Genomic DNA, 19,525 nt, shown 5'->3' with positions numbered 1-19,525 from the left:
ATTTTATCCTATTGATTGAGCGATGATATCTTTTCACATGTATTTACATTAATGCTTCACGAAATCAGCTTTCTCACGCGTTCCAGATAAAATGATGAATAGCACATATATAACTTCTTTGTGTAATACCGTACACTGTGTGTGACCCTTGTGATAATCTCATGGTAACCGCCACTGCATCGTGTTCCGCGGACAAAACTGGAACCCTCACCCACCAAGCAGAATGACTGTGGTTCCAGGTCCCTAATACTGTGAAGTCCCTCAGCAAAACCACACCAAAATTTAGCTCTCCTGTGCCCGTCGAATGTTGGGAAACCTTATTGTCCAGGCCATCTCGACTCAACTCTGCCTTATACGTCCCAGGATTATGGTAAGATAAGCTGCGACGAAACATAGAATGAAAATAATGTGAAGAACTGTTTCTCACCCTTTTTATTTTTAACTGATAGTGATCCAAACTCTTGCTGATAATAAAACTAATGGTGCCCTCAATTAGTTAATTTATAAAAATACCTTCCTTTATCAGAATATTATCGTACGGAGGTATTTTTTTAGACCGCCAACTTGAAAGACTCTTTTTCTTTAACTGTTCTCTAAAAAGCTTGTAAAGCTCCAAATCACCTAGAATGAATCTATTTACAAAGCATCAGTCATTTATTTATTTATGTTAATTATTTTTAATACTAATATTACTTTTTTTTAAAATAATTACTACCTACTTTTTTCTATTTGCTCTTCACTCACCACCGGCAATGACAATAACCTTGCTCCTTTTTCCCCCCCCAGACCTCCCGACACGAACCCTACTAGCTTCCAAAACAAGTGGCAACAAGACGGAATGCGCCCTTCTGGATTCGTACTAGCTCTGGGCCAAAACTTCAGACCATGCGTGACGATATACCGGAAGAAAATGCTGACCCGGGTCTACACTTTCAACTCAGTGCTGCAAGGGCGTTGATGAAAGTAACAGTCATTCCACGCAAGGGCGGTGGCTATCGCTCTTTACCGACAAAGGTGCTTCCGAGATCGTTTTGAAGAAAGTGAGTGAAAATCTTTAATCTAAAATCTGAGCGCATACTACGGGGATGGGCCATGCTACGAGACAGACCGCAAGGAGTTGTAGCAGTTGTTGTTATTGCCACGAAATAAAAACGACGGCGGTAAAACCTCGTCTTAAAAAAAAAAAAAAAAAAAAAATAGCTTCAGTGGACCTTTTAGTTCTATGCGAATAATCATACAAATAAGGGCTGTTAGTATCACCAAGAACGGAAAGGAGCTTAAATTTTTATGAATGCCGTGTAGTTATTTGAGTATGCAATATGGAGCATATAAAACATTTATGGAGAATAGTGGAGATGTCAGCTTCACTTTTCCTACTATACCTCTATTACCTATGAGAAGGGGATAATCAAATTTGTATGAATGCCGTGTAATTATTTTGATTATGCAATATGCAGCATGTGAAAAAAATCGTGGAGATGTTAGCTTCACTTCTCCTAAGATACCCATACTTGTCACCAGTGGGATTCTTTCATGGTGTTAATGAACAGTAGTATCTTGATTACGAACCCAATACTGTAGGCAACTATCTATACGAACTGGTCTAATATATGAAAATGAAATGTGTTCTTTATTTCCAGATGCGCTTTCATCTATGGACGGGATGGTAATCTGGAAAAATTCACGCGAGAAATGCAGGACCGATTAGTGCGAAACGTAATCGAGCCCATGGCCTGTGACGGACTTCGAACCATTTCAATTGCATATCGAGACTTCGTGCCCGGGAAAGCTGAGATCAACCAAGTGCACATTGACACGGAGCCCAACTGGGACGACGAAGAATACATTGTAAATAATCTGACTGGACTTTGCGTTGTGGGAATCGAGGATCCAGTGAGACCAGAAGTAAGTGCTCCCCGATAAAATTTTATCCTCATTAGATGGATACCTATAACATTATAGACTTGTGTTGATACTTTGTTTACAAAGAACATTACACTAACTCTTATCTACATTGTTTATGTTTACAGGTGCCTGATGCTATTCGGAAATGTCAACGTGCTGGTATTACGGTCCGAATGGTAACTGGAGACAACATAAACACTGCCAGGTCTATTGCAACCAAGTGTGGAATTCTAAAACCAGGAGACGACTTTCTAATTCTAGAAGGAAAAGAATTTAATCGACGAGTCAGAGACGCTAATGGAGATGTTCAACAACATTTGTTGGATAAAGTATGGCCCAGATTGAGGGTACTTGCCCGCTCATCGCCGACTGACAAATATACGCTTGTGAAAGGAATCATTGACAGCAAAGTCAGTGATAGTAGAGAAGTAGTTGCTGTCACAGGAGACGGAACAAATGATGGTCCTGCCTTAAAGAAAGCTGATGTGGGTTTTGCCATGGGCATCGCTGGTACTGACGTAGCCAAGGAAGCGTCAGACATTATCCTCACAGACGACAACTTCAGTAGTATCGTGAAAGCTGTCATGTGGGGACGAAATGTTTACGACAGTATTGCCAAATTTTTACAATTTCAATTGACGGTGAACGTGGTAGCTGTCATAGTAGCTTTCATCGGTGCTTGTGCTGTCCAGGACAGTCCATTGAAAGCTGTGCAGATGTTGTGGGTGAACTTGATCATGGACACTTTGGCTTCCTTGGCTCTGGCTACAGAGATGCCTACACCTGATCTCTTGTTGAGAAAACCGTACGGACGCACAAAGCCTCTCATTTCTAAAACCATGATGAAGAACATCTTGGGACAGGCTATCTATCAACTTACTGTTGTTTTTACTTTGTTATTTGTTGGTAAGTTTTCTCGTATTTTACATTTAATTAAGTAGTACATAGGTAATTGAGACAGAAAATCAGCTGAATCTCAAGTTGGCCATAATCAATTGAAAAAATAACGGGAAATTAACGATAGAAAATGAATAACAGGGGAAAAAAGAACTATGTAAATACAGGTATGTGCTTTAATCTGCAGTAGAAACAACCACTTGGCCGCATTTATTCAATTCTGACTCGATGTTCAATGACCTTGACCTACTTGTGACTTCCAGGTGACAAACTGTTAGATATTCCCACGGGACGCGGGGCTGAGTTTGGATCGGAGCCGACACAGCACTTCACCGTTATCTTCAACACGTTCGTCTTTATGACTTTGTTCAATGAAATCAACGCCCGCAAAATTCACGGCCAGCGAAACGTGTTTGAGGGCTTCTTCTCGAATCCTATCTTCTACAGCATTTGGTTCATCACCGCTGCATCTCAGGTGAGCATTTTTGTTACCAATTCATCGTAAAATTAATAATTAAGTAACGAGGTTAAACGAAAAGTGACTGACTCACTAAAGCCACATTCGGACGAAACGATATATCTTCGAACTTTGTACACTGATACAGTCTAGTAAGGGTAAAAGTTTCTAAAAAAGCCCACTCTGAGGCTTAGGTGTTGGGAAAATTGCCCCAAGGGATGGGTTAAGCTTATACGAATCTACGAAGGGTAAAAATACTTTTCAATATTTGAATCCCTTTCGGACAGGCTAAAGCAAATACCTGGTTTAAAGTTTGTATTAAATTCCATTTATTGTTTGTTTGTTGTCAGGTGTTCATCATTCAGTTTGGTCGGGAGGCGTTCTCCACCAAAAGTCTCACGTTGGAGCAATGGCTGTGGTGCTTGTTCTTCGGAATAGGCACTCTATTATGGGGACAAGTTGTCACCACCGTTCCCACTAGGAAACTTCCAAAAATACTTTCGTAAGTGTTTTACCTTTTCTTATATAGCTGTCGATATCGGCTGGATTTTTTTCAAGTACAATTTGTATAAACGCCTAAAATCTCTTTGAGTTACGCACTGTGCATACTATATTTCTCGAGTCTCTATAATTGGAACACGAACCTTGATTGGAACATTCATGAAATTCTGATAGCTTTAATCTCTTCCAGTACCTATCTAAAAGTTATTTTAGGTACATTTTTTTTTCTCTCTTAATAATGAAGCTTCGTCCACTTCTTTTCGATTTGGAAACAAATGATTACAACTGACGATCATGGTAATCAATACAATTATTACGAATTACCCTTTCATATTTTTTGTTACAGGTGGGGCCGTGGGCACCCGGAAGAATATACCGAGGCTATTCAGCTAGGTGAAGAGCACAAATTCGACCCCGACGCGGATAAGAAGCCCCGGGCCGGACAAATCCTATGGATCCGCGGCCTGACGAGGCTGCAAACCCAGGTGAGTCAACCCGTAGTCGACCCACACCTTCAGCTCTGCTACGAGGTCAAGCGAAGGGAAAGCACACTGGTAGATGTGGTTTAGATAATCCTAAAACCCTCACCCCTCCCCTAAAATAATAAATGAGCACAGTGAAAAAAATTATTTCTTTTGAGAAAAAAATCTGTTTTCTTCTACTTTTGTGGCATTTTTTTCCGAGCCTCCTCTTTTTTTTGTTACAACATGTCAGAGAAAAAAAATCATTTATGTGCCATATTATTATATATTTTTTTAAACTGTTACAATAGGTAGGTGTTTCTTTCTGTTTTTGTATAAAATAAATATAATAAAAGTTAGGTTATGACAATATTCCAAAGGTCATAAATGCGCCTTTGGAATAAATGGTGATACTGCTGATATCAAAAGAATATTTCTCTATCGACAGTATAGGTTTTATTCAATCTGAGACAGTTCTAATTATTATAATATAGGTATATTATTATCTGTTGAAGCATTTGGCATATTAGTAGTTTCAGTAGTTTGGTAGGTATCACACTGGCCTTGCACCTTGGAAGTCCGGATTTGATTCCCAATTTGGTCAACAAATTCATAGGATTTCTATGTTCTGAGATAGGGATGCACTCGGTCTCACTAAAGAAAATCTCTACTTGTCAGTCATTAGCTCTCAATCGGCCTTAACTTTGAAGTAAGTTTATTGAAAATTGCATTAGCAAACTGGCAAAGTTGTAGTGATTCCGTGATACCTACCTACTTTGTTTGAATTGGCATTGTCCAAAAGTATACATTTTTTCTTTCATGAAATTTAGGTTATAGAGTTTTAAAATAGGTATGTTCAGATTTACTTGGTAACTAGTTACCTATGTTATTTTAAGAACGGAAGAGTTACCCAATAATTAAGTCTTAGGTAGTTTTAAACTAGAAAGTGTCTTTTTAAAATAAAATCTAGGTGTTTAAAAATCAGTGTAAATTCATTAGAAATTTGATGTAAATACCAAAGTAAATAATTATTTTACATTTTAATTACATTGTGTTCCAATTTTTGTATAGAAAAAATCAGATTTTCTTTGGAAAAACGCATACCTCCTCTACATAGGTGGGTATTATTTACTTAGTACTTTTTACTTTTACTATTAGTAAGGAGATCTTCAAGTAAAAAAAAAAAAAAAAAATAGTTTTCCTATTTTAATTTGGATTGAGGTCATATTCTGTCCCATTCACAAAATTAGATTCCTCGTAGATATGAGTAAAGCCACACTTCTGTAACACCTATTAATAGGTATTAGAAAAAAAAGGTGTGATCTACATTACACCTTTATAAGTCCAAATATTACTTTAAAATATGCTCAAGGTACAAAGATGGGGGAAAATACAGAAGTTAAAGAAACAGTTCCAGTAGTCGGATGAAATTCACAAATTAAGTAGATAATTTGTTGTAGAAGTACTAATCATAAGTCATAAAATATTAACAATATTTTTAAAATTCCAAACTCAATCAGAAAACTCATTTGTAGATTTTTTAATTATCATTACATTTATTACCCCTCTCTCCCTATTTCAGACATTCCCATTTTCTTTCCAGTGCCCGTAAATATGTAGGTCTTGTAGGTACTAGGTAGAAAAATTATAGGTAATAATTTTACATTTTATTAGCTCTAGTGTTTTTCTTGGGATCAAGTCTGTTCCATTTGTTAATTTTATATTTTTTTTTTATTAAAAAATTAATATAGGTAGTTAGGTATTTTCTTAGTTTTAGATAGTATCATGTTTTTGTCATTGCTTAGGACAGTTACGTTGATGGGTTCAGAAGTTTAGTTATACCGAATATTGTAGATAAGCGGTACCCACCAGGTTTTTTTGCTCTAGGTGAAGAATTTGGTAACTGGTAGGTTATTGGTACAAATAATAATAAATAATCCTCTCTCCTTTATAAGGGGAGTACCTATCTATCTTTTATACCGAGTAGCAAAATCCAAGTTAAGCGCATTTAGGTTCTAATAAGGCTTGAAAATATTTTATTGTATTAAAAATGTCTGAATTTTACTTTTTTGGCCATAAAATAACAGAAACTATTTATTTTTATTTTTTGTGATAAGTTAAATGAGTGATTTTGTTTTATTTTTGTTTTTTATAAATATAAAAATTCCTATATTTTACCTGCCTAAATAATTTGTTTAGGTATTTCAAGCAACTCTAGGGTCTAAAAGTAGCCTTATTATTGTAAAACGCAGTGTAAATATCTTGTAACCCCCAAAACAAGAAAAATTGTTAAATATATCGATATATCGGCGATATATCGATATATTTCCCCCGATATATCGATATATTTGAGGGGCCGATATATCGACATATCGATTTATCGATATATTTGCGACTCATTTACATCCCTATTTTGGATTTTTCAAAATTTGAATTCTGTCATTTTGTAAACAAACGCACGTGCAACTTAATTGCGCCTTGAAATTTGAACGTTTCAAAAACGCAACATGCAATGCATTTTCCATATTGCACAATGCTTCCTCTTGATTTGTGGGGGGGAAAAACGAGAAACTGAGAAAAAGGAGTGAAGTGCCAGCCAGGCAGCCTAGTAAGCACTAGGTTATGGGTTCGATTCCGAACTAGGGTGATCTTTTCATCCTTAACAGATAAGACTCTCTCCTATCATACCCTCCTTCTGTCTTAAATGACAGACCTCGATTTTTACAGTTCCCTCTATATGAAACAAAATACTTTCACTTTATGTTTATGCTCACAAACGGTAGGTACCTTTTTTCGTCCTTTTTGTGTAAGGCCCTGTTCCAATAATAATCCTATCAGCCACAATCAAATATACGAATACAATATTTATTTGTATTATTTCAATTCAGTTTCATAAACTGGAGTAGATTAGTACAACATTTACTAAATGTTTATCAAAACCATTGTTAATTAATTTTTAATTAATTTTATTTAATTGGCTTATATTGTTTTTATTGGTAAATAAAAAAATAGAAAAAAATATATAAATATAAACAAAATTTTTGCTTCCGAATTAATATAAAATGAAATATTACAACTGTAGTTCGTTTTTTCATTAACAAAGAACACACACCAGTTATGAAAAAAAAGAAGCGAAATAAAATAATTTCATTATATTCAGCCGTATTTCATTTGCTTCCCCCCCTTCATTTTGGTATACAGTATTTTCAGTACCTACCTAAATAATCATTCATTCGAAATTACTCTTAATAAATTATAACCATTTAAATGTTTCTTAGAAGTAAATTATTATTTCTAATTCAGACATTTTTAAATGATTCAAAATATCTTTTCCCTACTAAATTAAGGTAATGTTTTTTACACACCAAGTTTTTCCAGTCGGTCATCACTTAATTTCAGCGAATGTGAGGTAGGTAATTAAAATAAAACTGTCATACTGTCAATAATATTTTTTACACTTATTCCTATTGATATTTCCTGATGCAGGTAGGTGAAAGAGGAGGATGGACAAAATAGATAAAAAAAGAAATTAAATTTCAAAATTTTAATTACTATCTAAATGCTAACAGTGTGCTTTCCCTTAGCAATACTTAGTCTATATTAATAAACTTGGCGTTACAATCAGTCAACGTAATAGTATCTTAGCATCATTTTTTTTTTTTTTTTTTTTTTCACATGGTCTTTTATTTGTTCTACAATAACAAAAATCTCTTCCTAAAGAGTTGTATGGGTATTCTCATTATTGGTTTACAAGTATTTACGTATTTTTACTATATACTTCCATATCTTTTTTTTCTTTAAACTGTATAGGTATATAATTATGATATCAACCAGTATTCATATTAGATATTTTGTGTACAAAGGTAAACAAGTGTCTTTTATTTTATTATTACCTAAAAGTAAATTTGAATAGTAGAATTCTGCAATGTATTTGCAGACAGAAAGTTGATGTTTCTGTATGTATCAAAATTACAAAGTTTGATAAAAATAGGAGTATTTTGAATCTTTGTTGGTTTACACAATTTCGAAATAGGTAATAGAATTTTCCCACAATACATACATAACTTAGTAGGTACCCACATTTTATATTAATTCGGAAGCAAAAATTTTGTTTATATTTATATATTTTTTTCTATTTTTTTATTTACCAATAAAAACAATATAAGCCAATTAAATAAAATTAATTAAAAATTAATTAACAATGGTTTTGATAAACATTTAGTAAATGTTGTACTAATCTACTCCAGTTTATGAAACTGAATTGAAATAATACAAATAAATATTAAAATATTTACAGTATGTTGTACGTGAAAGCCTCCTTTAAAATGCTATTCAAATGAACATGGATTCATCAGATTTTACCACTGTGTTAATTTCAACAAGTAGGTATTATAGTTTAAAAAGTAAATATGATGAGAGTCTTCTTAGATACCTACTTAGAAAAATTGGTCTGTTTCAAATTTCACATATATTTTGTGCGTTTTGAAAAACGAGGACAAAAGTTAAGCATAGTAGGTGATAGGTATGTACTAACATACCTATCACCTAAACCTACTTAATGAACGACCAGTTATTATTATTTGTTTTTTTTTTTTTTTTTTTTTTTTTTTTTAGTAATAAATCTGAAAGCAATGTACGTTTTGCTGATAGTAACAATCCATAAAATGGCCAACGCCCAGCATGTTTTAACATTTAAAATATAAGTTTATATAAAAATTAATAAAACAAAATAAGATAAAATAAAAATAAATTATGTTGGTGTCTTCAAGATTATAGTTTGTTACAAATATTACAATATGTCATGACTAATAAAGCAAAAAACTAACCCTTTGTGTCTAAAATATTATAATAATAATAATAAAAATTAACCAAGGGTTAATACATGAGATAGGTATCTAGTTTGTAAGTCTGTACAAAAAAATAAGAAAATATGTATTTCGATTCGCCTTTTAGTTTTGACTAATATTGTAAAATATTAAAGAAAGCGTCAAAATACTTGGGAAAATGGTCATGCTCAAAGTCTTATGCATGCATCGCAATAAATCTTGGTAAAGATGTAATAGGTTTTGTGGCTCTTTTGAGATCGTAAAATGCAAACACTCGTAGGCAATGTATCACCAACGGACGTAACATGTAGCCCCTATTACTTCAGGCTTTGTACACGGCAAATATTGCCATAACTAAAATATAGAAATATTATTATATATGTATTTTATTTTTGAACTTTTTATTTCGTTATGTTTGAATCATACCTAGATTCCCAAATTTAAGTTTAAAATTAATCCTTTTCCTACTTGATAAAAAATAAAGAATAATGATAATAATTAAGGTTAAACTTTAGTTTCTGTTATTTTATGGCCAAAAAAGTAAAATTCAGACATTTTTAATACAATAAAATATTTTCAAGCCTTATTAGAACCTAAATGCGCTTAACTTGGATTTTGCTACTCGGTATAAAAGATAGATAGGTACTCCCCTTATAAAGGAGAGAGGATTATTTATTATTATTTGTACCAATAACCTACCAGTTACCAAATTCTTCACCTAGAGCAAAAAAACCTGGTGGGTACCGCTTATCTACAATATTCGGTATAACTAAACTTCTGAACCCATCAACGTAACTGTCCTAAGCAATGACAAAAACATGATACTATCTAAAACTAAGAAAATACCTAACTACCTATATTAATTTTTTAATAAAAAAAAAATATAAAATTAACAAATGGAACAGACTTGATCCCAAGAAAAACACTAGAGCTAATAAAATGTAAAATTATTACCTATAATTTTTCTACCTAGTACCTACAAGACCTACATATTTACGGGCACTGGAAAGAAAATGGGAATGTCTGAAATAGGGAGAGAGGGGTAATAAATGTAATGATAATTAAAAAATCTACAAATGAGTTTTCTGATTGAGTTTGGAATTTTAAAAATATTGTTAATATTTTATGACTTATGATTAGTACTTCTACAACAAATTATCTACTTAATTTGTGAATTTCATCCGACTACTGGAACTGTTTCTTTAACTTCTGTATTTTCCCCCATCTTTGTACCTTGAGCATATTTTAAAGTAATATTTGGACTTATAAAGGTGTAATGTAGATCACACCTTTTTTTTCTAATACCTATTAATAGGTGTTACAGAAGTGTGGCTTTACTCATATCTACGAGGAAGGGGTCTAGAAAAGTTTTTTTTTTTTTTTTTTTTTTTTAAGACGAGGGTTTACCGCCGTCGTTTTTATTTCGTGGCAATACAACAACTGCTACAACTCCTGCGGTCTGTCTCGTAGCATGCCCATCCCGTAGTATGCCTCAGATTAGATTAAAATTTCACTCACTTTTTCAAAACGATCTCGGAAGCACCTTTGGTAAAGAGCCGATAGCCACCGCCCTGGCGTGGAATGACTGTACTCATGGACTTGCGCACTGAGTTGAAAGTGTAGACCCGGGTCAGCATTTCTTCCGGTATATCGTCACGCCATGTCTGATAGTTTTTGCCCAGAGCTAGTACGAATCCGAGAAGGGCGCATTCCGTCTTGTTGCCCACTTGTTTTGGAAGCTCAGTAGGTTCGTCGGGAGGCTGGGGGGGAAAAAGGAGGCAAGGTTATTTCATTTTGCTATTGAAAGAATAAAAAAGTAAGCTGACATCTCCACGATTTTTTTCACATGCTGCATATTGCATAATCAAAATAATTACACGGCATTCATACAAATTTGATTATCCCCTCCTCATAGGTAATAGAGGTAGGTATAGTAGGAAAAGTGAAGCTGACATCTCCACTATTCTCCATAAATGTTTTATATGCTCCATATTGCATACTCAAATAACTACACGGCATTCATAAAAATTTAAGCTCCTTTCCGTTCTTGGTGATATTAACAGCCCTTATTTGTAGGATTATTCGCATAGAACTAAAAGGTCCACTGAAGCTATTTTTTTTTTTTTTTTTTTTTTAAGACGAGGGTTTACCGCCGTCGTTTTTATTTCGTGGCAATACAACAACTGCTACAACTCCTGCGGTCTGTCTCGTAGCATGCCCATCCCGTAGTATGCCTCAGATTAGATTAAAATTTCACTCACTTTTTCAAAACGATCTCGGAAGCACCTTTGGTAAAGAGCCGATAGCCACCGCCCTGGCGTGGAATGACTGTACTCATGGACTTGCGCACTGAGTTGAAAGTGTAGACCCGGGTCAGCATTTCTTCCGGTATATCGTCACGCCATGTCTGATAGTTTTTGCCCAGAGCTAGTACGAATCCGAGAAGGGCGCATTCCGTCTTGTTGCCCACTTGTTTTGGAAGCTCAGTAGGTTCGTCGGGAGGCTGGGGGGGAAAAAGGAGGCAAGGTTATTTCATTTTGCTATTGAAAGAATAAAAAAGTAGGTAGGTAATATATTTAAAAAAAAAGTAGATATAGTATTAAAAAATAATAACATAAATAAATAAATGAACTGATGCTTTTAAATAGATCATTTAGGTGATTTGGAGCTTTAAAGCTTTTTAAGAGAACAGTAAAGAAAAGAGTCTTTCAAGTTGGCGTCTAAAAAATACCTCACGTACGATAATATTCTGATAAACGGAAGGTATTTTTATAAATAACTAATTGAGGCACCATAGTTTTATTATCAGCAAGAGTTTGGATCACTATCAGTTAAAAATAAAAGGGTGAGAAACAGTTCTTCACATTAATTTTCATTCTATGTTTCGTCGCCTTATCTTACCATAATCCTGGACGTATAGGCAGAGTTGATCGAGATGGCCTGGACAATAAGGTTTCCAACATTCGACGGCAGAGAGCTAAATTTTGGTGTGGTTTTGCTGAGGACTTCACAGATATAGGACTGAACCACAGTCATTCTGTTGGTGGTGAGGGTTCCAGTTTTGTCCGAACAGATGGCAGTGGCGTTACCCATGGTTTCACAAGCGTCCAAGTGACGTACCAAATTGTTGTCTTTCATCATTTTCTGGAAGGGGAAAGCATTTCGGGTTAATAAAATTGAAAGACAACGTCTCAAAGGATTGATTCATTGAAACTCTGTTGGTATAGTATGGTTGGTTCGTTGTTGGCTAAAAGAAACCATGAATGTATACTTTCATAGTGATTCTAAAGAACTCGTTATTACGATGGATGTTTGCTTTTCTTCGTTACACTTTATTATTTCATCAATCATGTCATTTTCATGCAACAGTAAGATTCCTTAGAAATATAGCTTAGAACACGGCTTTATAAATAAAATGCGTAAAAAGCCTAAAAACTAATACACTCAAAGTTAATTCTGACCTTTAACGTAAGATAGAAGATGTTAGGCATACAAGTAACCCGAGACCAAGATATATACCCTATACATAGTTGTATGTTTGACAGATTTAAGATTGATGGACAAGACTTAACCTTGTTTTAAGGTTTCTCATATTTCTAAAACAACAATCGAACTTTTTCTTGCCTGAATATGATGGACGTCATGTTAGCTTTTACTTATATTAGGAGGGGCTTTGTTTGGTCTTTAAATTTATTGTGAGATATAACAGACTAAAAAGGATGATCCTCAAGGGCTGATTTAAAGGATTATCCACAAGGGAAAGTTAAAGTGCTTTGATGATCGGAAATGTATGGAGCAACAGCCAATTTTTTTAATAATGCAAACAAAGGTAAGTAATAAATAATTATCAAGGTCTTTATTCCTTTCTTTCTTATAATTGAGAAAAGGCGGAATAATACGGATGAGAGTGCTTTCATTTATAGATTCGTAGAAGCTTAACCCATCCTTTAGGGCTGTTTGCTCCTACACCTATTCATTTGTAAGTGGTCAAAAATCCAATCTACTTGGAACTTACCTTGACAGAGTAAGCCAGGGACAGGGTCACAGCCAATGGCAAACCTTCGGGCACTGCCACTACCAGGACAGTCACACCGATAATCAAATGCCGGACGAATTCATTGGCGTAGGTGTTTTTCCAGCTCTTGTCCTCGATGACAAAAGTCTTCACGCAAAACTGAATGACAAGAATGACGACGGTGAGAACAGCAATGGTGGAACCTGTAGTAAAAATAAAATAGATGAAACTTGTAGTCAAAATAAATTAGAATACTCGTAGAATATACTAAAACCTGTGGTCTAAATGGAATAAAATACTAAAAACTGTGGTCAAAATAGAATAGAATATTAGAACTTGCAGCCTAAATTGAATAGAATACTGGAATCTACTCGTACCTACGTAAAGAAATAGAAATAGGTGAACTATAAAACAGGGAAGACACAGTATGAATAAGGGAAATACGTACGAGAACGTAGTACATACACGGAAATCACCAAGGTACAATAAATTATGCTAGCATTTGTGTTGGTGCTGTCAATGATGGATGTGGGGTTTGAAAACTGGAATGTAACTTTGTATTTTATTTATTTTCTGAAAACTTTGCAGAATGAGAGGTCAAGAGAAATGAGAAAAATAGAAAGGTTTCATTCAAGAATGGCCTAACACGAAAAGCGAGTTTTGAGTAAAACCTGCTTTAATTTTATTGATTTCCATTGAAAAGTACCTATTGGGAGGATTTTATAAAAACTCGTACGTGTTTATCTAGATAAATAATAGTGGGACTAGTTTTTGACGACATTTTGCATTAGAAAAGCCGTTCTACTCAAAAAAGCCGAAGCAGGAGGATTCAGCTTCTCTTCGTGAAACTTTTATATGGCGCGCCTTCTTGGATTCCCTAGGTTTATTAAAGGTACCATTTCAGATTCCAAAAGGGAACCGGTTCCAGTAGTTTCCTGAAAGGAAAATACCCCTCAACTTACCAGCATAACCAATCTGGATTGCCAACTTGGTGAGTTTTGCCTGTAGCACAGATTTCTCTTTCTTGTGGTCATCTTCTCGATCGGGTTTCTCAGCAGCGGGTTCTCTTTCTTCATGCACAACCGGGATGTTGGCCAGGTGACTGTTGCCAGTGGCAGGAGCTTCATCTGAGAGGAAAGGAATTGAAAGATTTCAAAAACCAAGTCCGTTTCTAGTGTGTTCAACATTACGAGTAGAAGTGTGTTGATTTTTGGGGAGATTAAGGGGTCTTTCCTTCGTTCTTCCCCTTAGCTATAAACTCATAATAGTTGTTGACCCTTGTTTTTTTATTATTTTTTTTTTTTTTAATTAATTGAGTTCTTTATAACCCAAGATTACTCGTGTCTGAGACTTTGTTTCGTTTCTCAGATGTTGAATCAAGTGGTTGATTGATTGGAAACTCTGTGAAGTGAGCTACAAGTTGCTGAACGTTGATAAAAGGGAATATTATGCATCTTGACGAAGGAAAACACTACCTTATGCTAGACTCCTTCAACATTTACAGTTACTTGACTAGTGGCATTTCCAGTTTGTAATGTAGTAGTCTAATTTGTGAATGCAATAAGTAATGCTGCATGCAAGTTTTATTTACAGTGGGCGAATGCTGTGGATAGGGTGATTTGTTCTGTATAAACTAATTATTATGTCACCTGTATTATAGGTGTTATGTTGAGCGAATAGTTGTTTATTTACGAGGTAGAGAGCTGAATAAAAATTTCTATGGACTTGTATAGTTATATTGCTTGTGACTTTGAGTGTAAGGTAACTTCTCCGTAAAAGTAATGTCTCAGGCATATTTTAATTTTACAAATCTCTTTGAATTTTACAGAGTTTGTTTATTTTAAAGATATTTTTTCTTCCTATTAAAACAGTTATAGCGAAGGTATACTAGTTTATTTTAAAGAAATTGTCCTGTATATTAATATTTGAAATTCTAACGCAGGACTCCTGATTGCAGACCTGTCAAAAGGGCCTAACATAACAATATCAAGAGTTGACTTCAGTTTATAACATTGCCTAAAATTGGGGATTAGGTATTCTTCTGTGCGATAACTCAGAATTTGCTGATATATTTTTGGGGGATTTTTTTCTTTTTTTTTTATCCCAAGAGAGAGAGAGAGAGAGAGAGAGAGAGAGAGAGAGAGAGAGAGAGTATTGTTTTAATTTATATCAAGAGAGAGAGAGAGAGAGAGAGAGAGAGAGAGAGAGAGAGAGAGAGAGAGTATTGTTTTAACTCACGCGGATTTTGTCTTAATGACATGGAGGCACGGGGCTTCTCATGTAAAAATTGGCCTGAGTTCAAATTTTATCTTTTATTTTAAATGTTTTTGAAATTTCCTTTCAGTTCCAAAGAGTAAATTTTTTGCACTAAACCTGCCTCCTTTAGGAATGCCTAGTGGGAAAGAATAAGTAAACAGTTATGTCATTTTGGATTTTCCCCATATGTTTTAGAAAAATGAACAATGGGTAAATTTCACATAATGATACTTTTACCTATATTTGTGTGAGTTTTATTTTTCTCGTAATATATTTTATTTTTACCTACCTATCATCACTGTCGGAATTCGTATTCATAGTACTTACATAAAAAATGCTCAGAAGCAGTGAAGTTGAGATTGTGTGTTATAGAAATTTACTGCCGGTCATATTTTGGCTAAATAGATAAGGCATATCTCATTATTCAAAATAGTGTAACTCTTCTCGATGTAGATCTGATTTCATTTTTCATCTCTGTGTCTATCGTATTATTGGTCATCTTTCAACAGTCTTGAGCCTTCCTTTCATTTCGTCTATTATAATTATCTAAATTACTTTATTTATTATTTTTTTGTCAATACCAATATTACTGTATTTGTAACACCAAGCAAAGCTCTCCTGTCAAATAATCTAACTAAATTGTAGATGCCATTCAAAGGTATGAAATTTAATCTTCATTTAATTTATTTTAATTCTTTATACCTATTGCATGATCCATCTTCTTTACTGTCTCACCAAAAACGTGAACTATCTTCTAATCAACTCTTACTAACACATTCTTAATAGTCTTTATTTTTTGAATCTAGTTCCTTTAATTTAAATATTCTTTTAATAAAACTAAAACATTTCAAAATTTTAACCTTAGTAGCTAATTAACTTCTTAACGGTTTTAATGTAATCAAACTGGTTTGTGTTCTTCTATTTCTCTTTTCTTTTTTAATAGCTATATCTTTCTACATTCGACTCCTACAAAATCCACTAATACTGTCTATGCTGTATGAACTGTACTATTTTATGCTTATTGTAGTTCATCATACACATTTAACACAATTTTCTAACGGTAAGTTTTATGGAGGATGGTAAAAGTTGGACATTCTGAACATCTATTAGGCTTTCATATTTTTTACAACTAATTATCGTATTTCTGATTTATTGGTTTTAAAAAAGTATAAAAGCCTGGTTGTTCGCGCCGAAAACCAACTTTAAATCTGCTTGAAATATCCTGTTTACACTATTTATTACAACTTCAAAGTTCTTTTTACCAGAATAATAGGTTCGCTAAACTTTAGTAATAAGTAAAAATCATCTGTTTACGCATGTGGTCAATTACACCCACACAACATATAATACTTAAGTTTGGCCCCTCCAAGGAGGGCCTTACACAAAACGAGCCACATTTTAGAAATATGGAATTATGAAATTTGAGAAAGAACGAAAGGAGCTATATCTTTTTCCTTGGGAAGGCGGTGTAAACAGGCAGATAAAAACAAAGCCAGCTTTATTTCCCTTTTAAGGCGCTATAACAAAAAAAACCCACATAGAGGCTGGAGTGTAGGGACCAAGGTGCCCAAAGGTGTAAGCTTCACGAAAATACGCTACGACACAACGGACAATGGGTTGTTCGCGCCGAAAACCAACTTTAAATCTGCTTGAAATATCCTGTTTACACTATTTATTAGAACTTCAAAGTTCTTTTTACCAGAAAAATAGCTTCGCTAAACTTAAGAAATAAGTAAAAAATCATCTGTTTACGCATGTGGTCAATTACACTCACACAACATATAATACTTAAGTTTGCCCCCTCCAAGGAGGGCCTTACAAAAAACGAGCCACATTTTAGAAATATGGAATTATGAAATTTGAGAAAGAACGAAAAAAATAGGTTAAAAAAAAAAAAAAAAAAAATCGCTGTGAAATTACCTTAGCACCAAAATATTTTCCCCATTCGGAATCAACAGCAGGATTTAACAAATCCGTGTATCTTGAACCATAGAAAGGTAAGTACCCCTACATGTTTTACATCTCACATCAGTATTGACGGAACGATAATGAGGTCTAGGTTTTAGCTCGACAGTTTTGCGTTTGGTTTGAATGAATATTTGAATGTTTGTTTGTTCCGCTATTATTATAACACGCGATTACCTGGTCCGATTTTAATGAACTTTGGTACCGTAATTTAAAACATCAATGCAAATCACAAGAATACTTTCATCAAACGACTCTAACTCCAGGTAGATCCACTGTTAAAAAAAAATTCAAAACCTTCTGTAGGTATATGAATTGAGGAGGCCCTTTTTCCGGAGATTGCATTTTCGAACGCGTCATCTTGTTGTTAGTATTTCCACAAAATTTCATGTTGATAGCTGCAGCCACTGCTGAGTTATTTCGATTAGAGTGATAAAAAATTGACTTTTTTGCCGCGGTTGCTTTACTTGGCCCTCTTTTGAATAGATTTCATACATTTTGAATCATATTTTACACCAGAGTGATTATTTTCAATTGATTTCTTAACATTAGATTTTAGTTTAAAATGGAGTTCCGAAGAGTGAGAGTGACGGTGACCGCAGTGTCTCCTTTTATTAATTTATTTATGTAGAAAATAAAAATATAAAGAGAAAAGTCTTTTTCTTTCTACTTAATCTCGATCTATGGAAAAAGGGCCAATTTTCACGCTAGATTTTTTCGTAACTATGAAGTATCCGTTTAAAATAGGTAAAAAAATATGGCAATAAATGTGTTTAAAACAGTATTTTACATCATTTTATCAAATCAGAAACATCCAAAGATTGCGTAAATCAGTTTTATGCTTAGTTGAAAACTTTGAAAGGCCTTATCTCAAAACTCGTTTTATGCAATTTGGCCCTTTATCCAGAGACCTCCTCGTTGCATTCATACATACGTCTCAGTTTAGGTAAAAAAGTCCGAGTGAGGTCTACAGTTCATAGAACTACTAGTTAGTGTTTGGTCAACATTACGCATAGGGTTCATAAAGAACAACAATAGGTAGCTATTCTTATAGACCGCTTGATACGAATATAATTGTATTTAGTGGACTCGAATATGCCTTATTTATTTTGCCAGAGTAGGGATGAGCAGAATGATATAAAACAACAAAAATATACTTATTCCCCCAATTACTTAGTCGAACTATTCACTAAATTTTATTATTGTTTCTGACTGAATCCATTCCATTTAAAGCTCTTTTTTTAGTTTATAGTTCCAAATTTAAAATTCCTTTCCACCGTTTTGTCAAATGCTAGAAAATAGTTTTTACTATTTTGTCTAGCAGCTTTAGGAATTTGAGAACCAATCTGGTTGTCTTCAATTGAAAGGGACAGTGGATACAGTGGAAAAATATCGACCCACATATTGTTCAGTACAATTCGAATTTTTTTTACTTCATAAATCATTTTCTTCCTTTGTTTTGGTTTTAATTTATTTTTCTTTTAAAATTTCTGTTGCATTTTTAGGACTGAATATAGGGTAACGAAATAAAGTGGCGGTGACGACTTTTGGGCGTTTTAGAGGTAGGATCTTCCACAAATATACAATAATATCTATACATATATGTAAAAATAATCAAAACAAGATGCTCTGTTTCCGATAACCTATATCTACAAATTAGTTTACAAAAAACAATTATTTATTTAGTTATATATTCATCAAATCCCATCCTACCTTTTTGAAAGATCGGAATTTTTGGTTGACCATACCTGGAAAGACCAATTGGTGTAATTTTGATGCATTTTATAATTCTATTTTGAAGATATAACAAAGTAGGTACAGAATTATATCTAATATTATTTTGTTGTATATTATTGTTACTCATGTGACAACGAAGTTTTGCATATCAATTTTGAGAGCCCAATATTTGAGACATACAAACTAAAAATCTATTCGTTAGTGAACTTGTTTGACCCTGAAATAAAATATCACGTAGAATATTGGGGTTTATTTGTTTATTGGCTTGATATAAAATCTGAAAGTGAGTGAAACATTTTCTCAAAATACTTAACCATATCCAGTAGGTAGGTAAAGTTTGGGACTTATTTAGTTTATTGGTGATGAGGATTCTGTAAAAATCTCGATATCGACTTAGTATCACAGAGTCAAAGAGCAAAATCCAAACAGATTTATTTATTTATTATTACCATTATTTTATTTTAACAAGTACAAACTGTTCACTTCAAAAGCAAAACGCTCAAAA

The 19,525-nt window shown here is 33.9% G+C and overlaps 1 protein-coding gene across 1 annotated transcript in view; it reads left to right on the top strand.

The window, feature by feature from the left end:
* The window catches only part of LOC103505247 (plasma membrane calcium-transporting ATPase 3), a 73,879-nt gene that overhangs the window by 37,150 nt on the left and 17,204 nt on the right, over window positions 1-19,525 (top strand). Inside the window, exons 11-15 of the mRNA XM_026821145.1 lie at window positions 1,641-1,905; window positions 2,031-2,811; window positions 3,066-3,277; window positions 3,610-3,761; window positions 4,107-4,245. Coding sequence (XP_026676946.1) covers window positions 1,641-1,905; window positions 2,031-2,811; window positions 3,066-3,277; window positions 3,610-3,761; window positions 4,107-4,245 — 1,549 coding nt within the window. The remainder of the gene's footprint in view (window positions 1-1,640; window positions 1,906-2,030; window positions 2,812-3,065; window positions 3,278-3,609; window positions 3,762-4,106; window positions 4,246-19,525) is intronic.

Source organism: Diaphorina citri, unplaced genomic scaffold, assembly GCF_000475195.1.
Source record: "Diaphorina citri unplaced genomic scaffold, Diaci psyllid genome assembly version 1.1 scaffold1, whole genome shotgun sequence".
Taxonomy (NCBI): domain Eukaryota; kingdom Metazoa; phylum Arthropoda; class Insecta; order Hemiptera; family Psyllidae; genus Diaphorina; species Diaphorina citri.
The sequence above is the reverse complement of the archived record's forward strand: the minus strand, read 5'-3'. Positions and strand labels throughout refer to the sequence as shown.